Source organism: Halichoeres trimaculatus, unplaced genomic scaffold, assembly GCF_033239565.1.
Source record: "Halichoeres trimaculatus isolate MK-OKI-2021-1 unplaced genomic scaffold, fHalTri1.1 fHalTri1_scaffold_7, whole genome shotgun sequence".
Classification (NCBI taxonomy): domain Eukaryota; kingdom Metazoa; phylum Chordata; class Actinopteri; order Labriformes; family Labridae; genus Halichoeres; species Halichoeres trimaculatus.
In genome coordinates, this window is record NW_027437185.1 from 20,042,811 (window position 1) to 20,053,770 (window position 10,960).

General features: G+C 42.0%; 5 protein-coding genes across 17 annotated transcripts in view; 4 read left to right on the plus strand and 1 right to left on the minus strand.

The window, feature by feature from the left end:
• The window catches only part of LOC141793334 (fibroblast growth factor 18-like), a 296,332-nt gene that overhangs the window by 151,090 nt on the left and 134,282 nt on the right, over positions 1-10,960 (minus strand). The window lies entirely within an intron of this gene.
• Positions 1-10,960, plus strand: part of LOC141793331 (protocadherin alpha-C2-like) — a 222,007-nt gene that overhangs the window by 47,776 nt on the left and 163,271 nt on the right. The gene's annotated exons all lie outside the window — the stretch shown is intronic.
• LOC141793820 (protocadherin alpha-3-like) lies at positions 381-2,955 on the plus strand. The gene has a single exon (XM_074674689.1). The coding sequence runs from the start codon at positions 544-546 to the stop codon at positions 2,953-2,955; it is 2,412 nt and encodes an 803-aa protein (XP_074530790.1). The 5' UTR covers positions 381-543.
• LOC141793821 (protocadherin alpha-8-like) lies at positions 4,239-8,144 on the plus strand. The gene is made up of 2 exons (XM_074674690.1): positions 4,239-6,708; positions 8,115-8,144. Exons 1-2 carry the CDS (start codon positions 4,354-4,356, stop codon positions 8,142-8,144), a joined length of 2,385 nt encoding a protein of 794 aa, XP_074530791.1. The 5' UTR covers positions 4,239-4,353.
• Positions 8,110-10,674, plus strand: LOC141793822 (protocadherin alpha-3-like). Its single transcript, XM_074674692.1, has one exon. The coding sequence runs from the start codon at positions 8,260-8,262 to the stop codon at positions 10,672-10,674; it is 2,415 nt and encodes an 804-aa protein (XP_074530793.1). The 5' UTR covers positions 8,110-8,259.

Genomic DNA, 10,960 nt, shown 5'->3' on the forward strand with positions numbered 1-10,960 from the left:
CCAGTAGGCATCTCTTCCTTATGCTCTGGGCCCCCTAGCATTGTCCCTGTGAATCATGTGTTGTGTAAAGGTTGTTGGACCATGATCATAATAATGTATATTAGCTATGGCTGATAATTTTGATCTCGGAGCTTTGTCTTTCTGCTGCTTTAATGTTGCAGGATGAGTAAAATGCAGTAGGCTGTGGGACATTGTAAAGCTTGTTCTTTATGATGCTGTTCTGCCTAAAACAATGTAAAGATTCTCTTTACTGCTGTTGTTATTTTAGAAAAAAAAGCGTCTGTAAGGCTAGGAACAACGTCATGAACGCTTGGTGTCAGTGTTGTTCAGTGATTTTGTGCTTCCTTTACGTCATGAGCTTTATTCCGACGGAGCCCTTTCATTCCCTCTCACAACAACCCTGAGCGTTAGATCGCGATAAGCAGCACAGCTTGGATTTTCTTCAATAGTATTTTAAGGACAACGTTCAGAAAGGGGTAAGCATTTATGATGTGCATTGATTTCACGGAGTAGAAACTGGACAGTTTTTATCGGCCTGAAGTCATGGAACAAAGAGGGCGCACAGCACGGGGGGAGCGACAGCGCTGGATTGTCTTCTTGGTGGTTTTGGATTTTCTGTCGAGCGGGGCTTCGGCACAGATCAGGTATTCGATATCTGAGGAGGTTCCGGATGGATCAGTTGTGGGGAATATAGCGAAGGATTTGGGACTTGATAAAGCTGCACTCAGAGACAGAGGATATCGCATTGTAGCGGGCTCAACTGAGACCCTGTTCCAGGTGAATGAAAATGATGGGATTTTATACGTGAAGAGAAGAATAGACAGAGAGGAGGTGTGCGACCGGAGCAGCCCATGTTTGATCAATCTGAAAACAGTGCTAGAAAATCCACTAGAGATCCATTACGTGGCAGTGGAAATACTCGACATAAATGATCACGCTCCTGTGTTTCCAGAGAAAGAGAAGACACTGGAGATTTCAGAGTCGGCCTTACCGGGAGCGAGGTTTCAGTTACAGGCTGCGCGCGACCCTGATGGAGGCCAGTTCTCCATTCAGCAATACAAACTCAGCCATAACGAAAATTTCCGGTTAGAAGTGAAGGACAGAGGTGCAGACCGTAAAGTACCATTCTTAGTCGTGCAAAAGCAGCTGGACAGAGAAACAGTCGGGAGACATAAGCTACGCCTCACAGCTGTTGATGGGGGTAAACCAGCTAAGTCTGGTGCTATAGAAATCATTGTAGATGTGCTTGATGTGAATGACAACTCCCCGGTGTTTGCCAAAGAGTTATATTCTGCTACACTTAAAGAAAACGTCCCAATAGGCACTGTAGTGATTCAAGTTAATGCGACTGATTTGGACCAAGGTGCAAACGGTGAAATTATATATTCATTTGGAAAAGAGGTTGATTCGAAACTAATGGACTTGTTTAGTGTGGACGCAAACACAGGAGAAATTAAAGTTACCGGTCCGATAGATTTTGAAAATAGTAAAAGTTATGAAATCGATATTCAGGCGTCTGATAAAGGACAAGCTCCTCTAACAACTGACAAAAGTGTTATCATCACTGTCGTCGATGTTAATGATAATGCACCTGAGATAGAGGTGACATCATTCTCAAGCTCAATCAGGGAGGATTCAAAGATAGGAACTACAGTAGCTCTGATCAGTGTCAGTGATTTAGACTCAGGTATCAACGGTAAAGTCATCTGTACACTCTCTGACAACACTCCTTTTACTTTATCTCCGTCTTTACAAGAAAACATGTTTGCTGTTGTAACTAGGTCACACTTAGACAGGGAAATCGTTTCCAAATATGATGTCACGATAATGGCAAAAGATTCAGGAGACCCATCCTTCTCATCTGAAAAGACAATCAGTGTCTCAGTGTCAGATGTGAATGACAACAGTCCGGAGTTTTCTTCAACCCCCTATGTATTTTACATCACTGAGAACAACAGCCCTGGAGCCTCAGTGTTCTCAGTGAAGGCATCCGATCGTGATGAAGGCGAAAATTCTCTCATTTCATATCATATTGTAAGGGAAGAGACGAAAGACAATAAAGTGACTGCATTTTTAAACATCAACTCTGAAACTGGAGATATTTTGGCTCTGAAAAGTTTCGACTTTGAAACAGTGAAAACGTTTCAGTTCCACGTTGTGGCCTCAGATTCTGGAAGTCCACAACTGAGCAGCAACGTCACAGTCAACGTGTTCATTCTGGATCAGAACGACAACGCTCCAGTCATCCTGTATCCACTCAGCTCCAACGGCTCTGCTGAAGGGGTGGAGGAGATTCCCCGCAATGCCAACGCAGGACAAGTGGTGACTAAAGTCAGAGCCTATGACGCTGATATAGGATATAACGGCTGGTTACTCTTCTCCCTGCAGGAAGTCACTGAGCACAGTCTCTTTGCTTTGGACCGCTATACAGGACAGATCAGAACACTTCGCTCATTCACAGAGACAGACGAGGCTGAGCACAAACTGCTCATACTGGTCAAAGACAATGGCAACGTCTCCCTCTCAGCTACAGCTACTGTCATTGTCAAAGTTGTGGAGCCCAAAGAGGCTTTTGCTGCTTCTGATGTGAAAAGTGCCACAAACCATGATGAGGAGAGTAATGTGACTTTTTACCTCATGATCACTTTGGCCTCAGTCTCTGCTCTTTTCATCATCAGCATCATCGTGCTGATTGCAATGCAGTGCTCCAAATCCACAGACTATACCTCCAAATATCTGCAAGAGACTAACTATGACGGCACACTGTGTCACAGCATCCAGTACAGATCTGGAGACAAACGCTACATGTTAGTGGGACCCAGGATGAGTATAGGATCTACTATAGTCCCGGGCAGCCATGCCAACACTCTAGTGCTCCCTGACAGGAGGAGGCCATCCACTGAGGTAAGACATGAGTCTTCATCAAGTCTGGTATTTGCTACTTATCTGTGTTAATGTCACTTATTTATATGGCTTACAAATTACCTTTGCAGTGATTTTTTTTCTACTCAAATGAGTCTCCACAAATTCCTTGGTGTTTTTGTGATTTGAGTTCAGCAGTCTAATTCACTATTTGTCGCATCCTTCCTATAAAAAGCTCTGTGGGTGATGCACAGTTCACTTTACTCTAATATTTTCTAATCTTTGACTCTGTGACACATAACCTCAAGTCTTCCTGAGACGTTTTGAGGTCCTGAAATGTATCAAAAAACTGTCAAGACAGAAATGATGATAATAATATGATTAAGGGAATATACAAAATAGTTTCAGCCTCTAAGTGGAAACGTTAAGACAAATACTTTTCATGTCAGAAAAGAAATCATAGTTTAATAAATTAACAAAAATAATTGTCTTGTCTTAAATGCAGTCGATTTCTTGGATGTATTTGTTGTGGCTTTAGCAAAGCAACACTAATTGTGGAGCTACAAGATGCCCAAAGTGCTGCGTTTCGACTTGGATCACTATCCAAGGTACTGAAATGTGTTTTTCGGTGGTTTTGGGGGAGGAAAGTGAGTAAAAAAAACTCAATGACACACTGTAAAGATGGTAAATTTAAGCCACCCTAATTTGGAGGTAAGCTTGAATTACACCTTAATGTGGCCATATTTTGCCATCATTAAGACAGAAATTTTTATTGTAGACCCTCGTGAGTCATGACGAAATTACATTAAATCATTAATCTGATATGCTGAGCAATAATTTGCAAACAGTATTTTTCATTTCCTTGTCAAAAAAAACAAGAAATAAAAACAGAAGCAATGTGGACGAGCCAGAGGGAGGCTCGGACCTTTAAAAAACCGCTATCCATGGTGCTGAAGAGGAGTTTGTAAGCATAGCTCAAACCTGCAGAAAATGTGTTTTAATTACACTTGCTTTTAAATTTTAACTTATACATCTGACAAGATACTAACTCCCCCAAAACATACACAGGCTTTAACTGTGTATGAAAGGGAGTAAGTAAAATTGCTTGAGCAGTGCCAGAGTCCTTTTCACAGCATGACCCGTTTGTTATGGTTTTTCACAACCTGCTTGATCTTAGCTACCTTTGGTACATCTTCAGGTGTGGATTTCGAATTGGAGCTGTAATTTTGCATTTTTTAATGACTTTAAATTCATGCCTGTTGTCCACGTGGTGTCACTGTTACATCAGTAAGGCCAATGGGGTTTTTGTCCCACCCCCTTACCAACCTTTTGTTTGCTTCCTCACAGCAGAGGAAACACATGATCTGGGCTACGAGTCGGAATATGAATACTTGGTTCAGGTCTCTATAAGAGCGATGCTAAACGGGTCAGGAAAAGACATTTAAGTTGCCGCAGGAAAAGGCTTTTCCGAGTCATTTGTGTTGGTTTACAATGGAGAAACGAAGGCAATCTCGGTCGAAGGACTACGTTTGGTTTGCTTTTTATTATTCGTTGCTGCTGATTTTTGGAAAGCAGGCTCTGGCTGAGCTGAGGTACTCTATTCCAGAGGAGATGAAAGAAGGAACCCTTGTTGGAAATGTAGCTAAAGATCTTGGTTTGGACAAATCCTCTTTGATGGATCGACGGTTCCGTGTTGTGTCTGGATCTGATGGCGCGTTTTTCGAGGTAAACCCGGACAATGGAGCCTTACAGATCAGTAAGAAAATCGACAGAGAGGAGCTGTGCGGGGAAAGCGGTGCATGCGTGACAGAGCTAAAAATCGTTGTTGAAAACCCTCTGGAAATTCACTATGTAGTTGTTGAAATTACTGATATAAATGACCACGCTCCCAGTTTTACCGAGAAGGAACAACAATTTAATATAGCTGAACATACATCTCCAGGAACGAGGTTCCAGCTACATGCGGCCCGAGATCCTGATGCTGGAGTAAACTCCATCCGCACATACATATTGACAACAAATGATCATTTCGAAATCGAATTCAGTCAAAATGATGAGGATAAAATACCATTTTTAGTGCTAAAGAAACCATTGGACAGAGAACACAAGAAAGAACACAAACTAACTGTGACGGCGTTCGATGGAGGAAAACCTCCAAGATCAGGAACTCTGAACGTTTCTGTTGTTGTTCTCGATATCAATGATAACCGCCCAGTGTTCAGCGAGGATACATATTCAATAGAAATATATGAAAATACACCAGTCGGAACATCTGTTTTTACAGTAAATGCTACAGATTCAGATGAAGGGACGAATGGAGAAGTAGAGTACAGCCTCAGTAGAGCACTTGCACGAAAAATTTATGATGTTTTCGAATTAGATACTTTAAGTGGACAAATTAAGTTAAAAGGAGAGTTAGATTTCGAGGAATCGCATATTTATAAACTAGATGTCCAGGCGTCTGACAAAGCAACACCTCCATTAACAGGCCGGTGTAGAGTCATTATAAAAATAAAAGATGTGAACGATAATGCACCTGAAATAGAAGTCACATCACTGTCAAACACAGTACCTGAAGATTCAAAACCTGGAACTATTATATCTCTTATTAAAGTGAAGGACAAAGACTCTGGTATAAATGGCAAAGTTATCACGAGCATAAACAACGATGTTCCCTTTGAACTGAAGCCTTCTTACAAAGAGAATACGTATTCAATTGTGACGAAAGGACTCCTGGATCGAGAGCAGGTGTCTCATTATGAGATTACAATCAAAGCCACAGACTGTGGTGATCCTCCTTTGTCGACTTTTAAAACTCTCAGCATTCAGATATCAGATGTGAATGACAACAGTCCACATTTTGAACAGAACCCATTACACTTTTATTTGGTAGAAAATAATGTTGCTGGAGAGTCAATATTTTCTGTGAGAGCAACAGACAACGATGTGAGCGAAAATGCAGCGATTACATATCATATTGTGAGGGAAGGGAGTCAGAATGACGTCACATCTTTCCTGAATGTCAACTCTGAAAACGGACACATCACCGCGCTGAAAAGTTTCGACTTTGAAACAGTGAAAACGTTTCAGTTCCACGTTGTGGCCTCAGATTCTGGAAGTCCACAACTGAGCAGCAACGTCACAGTCAACGTGTTCATTCTGGATCAGAACGACAACGCTCCAGTCATCCTGTATCCACTCAGCTCCAACGGCTCTGCTGAAGGGGTGGAGGAGATTCCCCGCAATGCCAACGCAGGACAAGTGGTGACTAAAGTCAGAGCCTATGACGCTGATATAGGATATAACGGATGGTTACTCTTCTCCCTGCAGGAAGTCACTGAGCACAGTCTCTTTGCTTTGGACCGCTATACAGGACAGATCAGAACACTTCGCTCATTCACAGAGACAGACGAGGCTGAGCACAAACTGCTCATACTGGTCAAAGACAATGGCAACGTCTCCCTCTCAGCTACAGCTACTGTCATTGTCAAAGTTGTGGAGCCCAAAGAGGCTTTTGCTGCTTCTGATGTCAAAAGTGCCACAAACCATGATGAGGAGAGTAATGTGACTTTTTACCTCATGATCACTTTGGCCTCAGTCTCTGCTCTTTTCATCATCAGCATCATCGTGCTGATTGCAATGCAGTGCTCCAAATCCACAGACTACACCTCCAAATATCTGCAAGAGACTAACTATGACGGCACACTGTGTCACAGCATCCAGTACAGATCTGGAGACAAACGCTACATGTTAGTGGGACCCAGGATGAGTATAGGATCTACTATAGTCCCGGGCAGCCATGCCAACACTCTGGTGCTCCCTGACAGGAGGAGACCGTCCACTGAGGTAAGACATATACTATTTAGCAGCTTGGCAAAAAATTTAAAGATATCCATCATGTTTACATTGTTTTGGTTGAAGCAAAATAATGAAAAACAAAAAAAAGGATAAACAGAAATTTGTCTTATAAGAGAGGCGTCCCAACACAGAAATGCTTGAATGCAGTTTTGAAGTTTGTCTATCTCAGGTCCAGATTCCCGGACTAAACATTTAGCCTATGTGGCTTTCAAGTTGTGTCTCAGTATGGGGACTGCCTAGGCTGTTGTCAGAAACTCGATAATTGAGATTACCCAAGGCTCGTTGAATTTTTTTTCAATACATGTATATTTCTACAGTCATGCTTTCGTGGCAAGTTTCTTCTTCCCCAAACCACTCGAGTTTTTAAGGTTCTATGGTATTTTGTTTGTGATTTACAGAGAACTTGTTGGCTGTTTCTTGTAATTCTGTAGTATAGAACCTCCACTTTAAACATCTTTATCATATGATTAAAAAACACCTATCGTTAATAATAATTCAGCAGTCGTTCAAGCAATACCCAGATTCACTGCATGTCTATAACTTGGTGTGTATGGATGATAACTGGTTTTGAAGATGCTCACAGGAAGCTAAAGCGAGGACTGATTTTTAATAATGGCTGTAGCAAGGCACGACTGTAGAATGACTGAAATGTGCAAATTCACAACAAGCATGCTACAACAAACAAGTGACGGTACAAATATTTAAGAAAAGTCTGACGGTGACACATAAGAAACTTAAACTCAAATATCTATGAAACTGAATCATTAGGTGATGCATTTATAGTATTTGGTGAAGAATCAAAAATATTTCACAGGTGCATTTTTAGAAAACAATAACAAAAAAAATCTGTCCTTTAAACATGTGCAATGCGGAATCTTTAAACAAATATACGGTTGTTTGTTGTTGTGTATTAGATCAGAAAAAGTGTCTCTGTGTGTGTTGGCAGTAGTCGCTGTCCGTGGTGCTGAATATTTTTGCCTGATGTTTTCGTTTTTGCTGCGAATGGAACGGGAGTTGTTTCCTGTGCAAACATCACATAAAGATGAAAGTAATGCAGTTCAAAATGATGAATTAAAAGTTTCAAGTGCTCCGATGAAACTTTCGAGAACACATAGTGTGATGTGATGTAAAGAGGAGTTTCCGCTCGCTCGTTCATCGAGGACTTTTTCTTCCCTTCCTGTGTTTTGATAATCCTGGTATGTAAATCGTCTTTAGACACCAACAAATTTCTATCTTTTATCTGCTGAGCTACAAACAACACGAATTATCTGCAGTGAAGTGTTAGCTCGCGTGGTGTCAGTGCAATGCAAAAAGTCAGTGGTGCACGAGCTTGTTGTGTCGTCACTGAACAAAGGTTCCACCTCCTGATTTCACCCTCGGTTTAACGCTCGTAGAGGATCATCTGCTCTCTCAGCGCTCTTTGATAACATCCCGGCTAAAACTATTCTTGCTTCGTATGAAGACAGTGAATGCTGTCCTTAAGGAAAGTGCTGGATTCTGTCTTTCGAAACGCAGTTGCTGATCTGTAATGGATTGCTGATGTCTTTTGGTTTTACCATGGAACAAAGAGGATACGCCGCACGAAGGGCGCGGGGATTTTTGCTCGGCTGTGCGGTTATTGTGCTTGTGTGTCGCGTGGCTTTTGCGGAAATACGGTATTCAATCTCTGAGGAGGTAAACGAGGGAACTGTGGTTGGAAATATTGCAAAGGACCTTGGTCTGGATAAGAGCACACTCAAAGGCAGAAAATATCGGATTGTTTCCAGTAATGAAGATCCTCTTTTCCATGTGAACCAAAACGATGGCATCCTGTATGTGAGCAGAAAGATTGACAGAGAAGAGGTGTGCGGACAGAGCAGTACGTGTTTGATGAATCTAAAAACTGTGCTAGAAAACCCACTGGAGGTTCACTATGTTGAAGTGGAGGTGCTGGATGTAAATGACCATGCTCCTTTATTCCAAGAAGAGGAGAAAAGGTTGGAGATTTCAGAGTCTGTGATGCCCGGAGCACGATTTCAGCTAAAACCCGCAAAGGATCTAGACAGTGGTCAATTCTCTGTTCAACATTATAAACTCAGCTCTAACGATCACTTCCGATTGGAGGTTAAGGATAAAGGAGAAGATGGTAAAATACCAGTACTGGCTGTCACAAAATCTTTAGACAGAGAAACTAACATAAGGCACTCATTAGTTCTGACTGCATTTGATGGAGGAAAACCACCGAAAACAGGTGATATGAAAATTTTGATAAATGTTTTGGACAATAATGATAACGCACCTGTTTTCCATCACGATGTTTATTCTGTGAGGCTCCTTGAAAATTCGCCCTTAGACACAACAGTAGTACAAGTAAATGCAACTGATCTGGATGATGGACTGAACGGTGAAGTTTTTTATTCATTTAGCAACAGCATTAATCAAAAAATATTAAATCTTTTTCAAATAAACCCATCAACTGGTGAGATCACCGTTAAAGGACTGATAGACTATGAGGAAAAGGACAGATATAATATTGAGGTGGAAGCATCAGATAAAGGTTTTGCTCCTCTCACTACAGAGAAAAGTGTCATTATCAAAATAGTTGATGTTAATGATAACGCACCTGAGATTGAAGTTACCTCATTTTCGAGCTCCATACCTGAAGACTCCAGACCTGGAACTACTGTTGCTCTTATCAGTGTCAATGACCTGGACTCTGGTCTCAATGGAAAAGTTATTTGTTCTATAAATGAGGATGTTCCCTTTACTTTGTCACCATCCTTGCGAGACAAAATGTATTCACTTGTCACCAAATCTCCTTTGGACAGAGAGAAACAGTCACATTATGACCTGACAATAACTGCTAAAGACGCTGGTCAGCCTCCATTATCATCTGAAAAGACAATAAGCGTCGTGGTGTCAGATGTGAATGATAACCGTCCAGAGTTTTCACTCAGTCCTTACACTTTCTATGTGACTGAAGCTAATGAGCCAGGTACCTCTGTGTTTTCAGTCAAAGCTTTTGATCGAGATGAAAATGACAACGCGCTCATTTCATATCATATTCTCAGAGATGGGGGAGAGGAAAACAAGATGGCTTCATTTTTAAACATCAACTCTGAAAATGGAGATATTTTGGCGCTGAAAAGTTTCGACTTTGAAACAGTGAAAACGTTTCAGTTCCACGTTGTGGCCTCAGATTCTGGAAGTCCACAACTGAGCAGCAACGTCACAGTCAACGTGTTCATTCTGGATCAGAACGACAACGCTCCAGTCATCCTGTATCCACTCAGCTCCAACGGCTCTGCTGAAGGGGTGGAGGAGATTCCCCGCAATGCCAACGCAGGACAAGTGGTGACTAAAGTCAGAGCCTATGACGCTGATATAGGATATAACGGATGGTTACTCTTCTCCCTGCAGGAAGTCACTGAGCACAGTCTCTTTGCTTTGGACCGCTATACAGGACAGATCAGAACACTTCGCTCATTCACAGAGACAGACGAGGCTGAGCACAAACTGCTCATACTGGTCAAAGACAATGGCAACGTCTCCCTCTCAGCTACAGCTACTGTCATTGTCAAAGTTGTGGAGCCCAAAGAGGCTTTTGCTGCTTCTGATGTCAAAAGTGCCACAAACCATGATGAGGAGAGTAATGTGACTTTTTACCTCATGATCACTTTGGCCTCAGTCTCTGCTCTTTTCATCATCAGCATCATCGTGCTGATTGCAATGCAGTGCTCCAAATCCACAGACTATACCTCCAAATATCTGCAAGAGACTAACTATGACGGCACACTGTGTCACAGCATCCAGTACAGATCTGGAGACAAACGCTACATGTTAGTGGGACCCAGGATGAGTATAGGATCTACTATAGTCCCGGGCAGCCATGCCAATACTCTAGTGCTCCCTGACAGGAGGAGGCCATCCACTGAGGTAAGACATGTAGCCTACTTCATGGCTCTCTTGCTTTGAAAACCTAATTATGGTGACCCTAAAGGCAAATTTTTGATTACTCTTTGCCAGTGGCGTGGCGTGGAGATTTTTTTTGAGGAAGCCAAGTGAGACAAAGCCTGTTATCTGTATTTTTTTTAGGGAGTGGGGTACATAAAAGGCTTTGTTGCAGTTTGTATCGCTATTTCATGTAACGGACCTGTTAGAGCGCCCAGAGAGCGCTCGTTTTACTTACTTTGAACACCGACACACGCCCTTTAGCTCTCCCACCCTCACTCACTCATTCACACATGTACATTGTCTTCTT

What these genes read in the sequence shown, in the direction of transcription:
- LOC141793821 (XM_074674690.1), top strand. Translation starts at nt 4,354, where the DNA reads ATGGAGAAACGAAGGCAATCTCGGTCGAAGGACTACGTTTGGTTTGCT. An exon ending in GGAGGAGACCGTCCACTGAG is followed by an intron (nt 6,709 to 8,114) that starts GTAAGACATATA and finishes TAACGCTCGTAG; the next exon opens with AGGATCATCTGCTCTCTCAG.
- LOC141793822 (XM_074674692.1), top strand. Translation starts at nt 8,260, where the DNA reads ATGTCTTTTGGTTTTACCATGGAACAAAGAGGATACGCCGCACGAAGG.
- LOC141793820 (XM_074674689.1), top strand. Translation starts at nt 544, where the DNA reads ATGGAACAAAGAGGGCGCACAGCACGGGGGGAGCGACAGCGCTGGATT.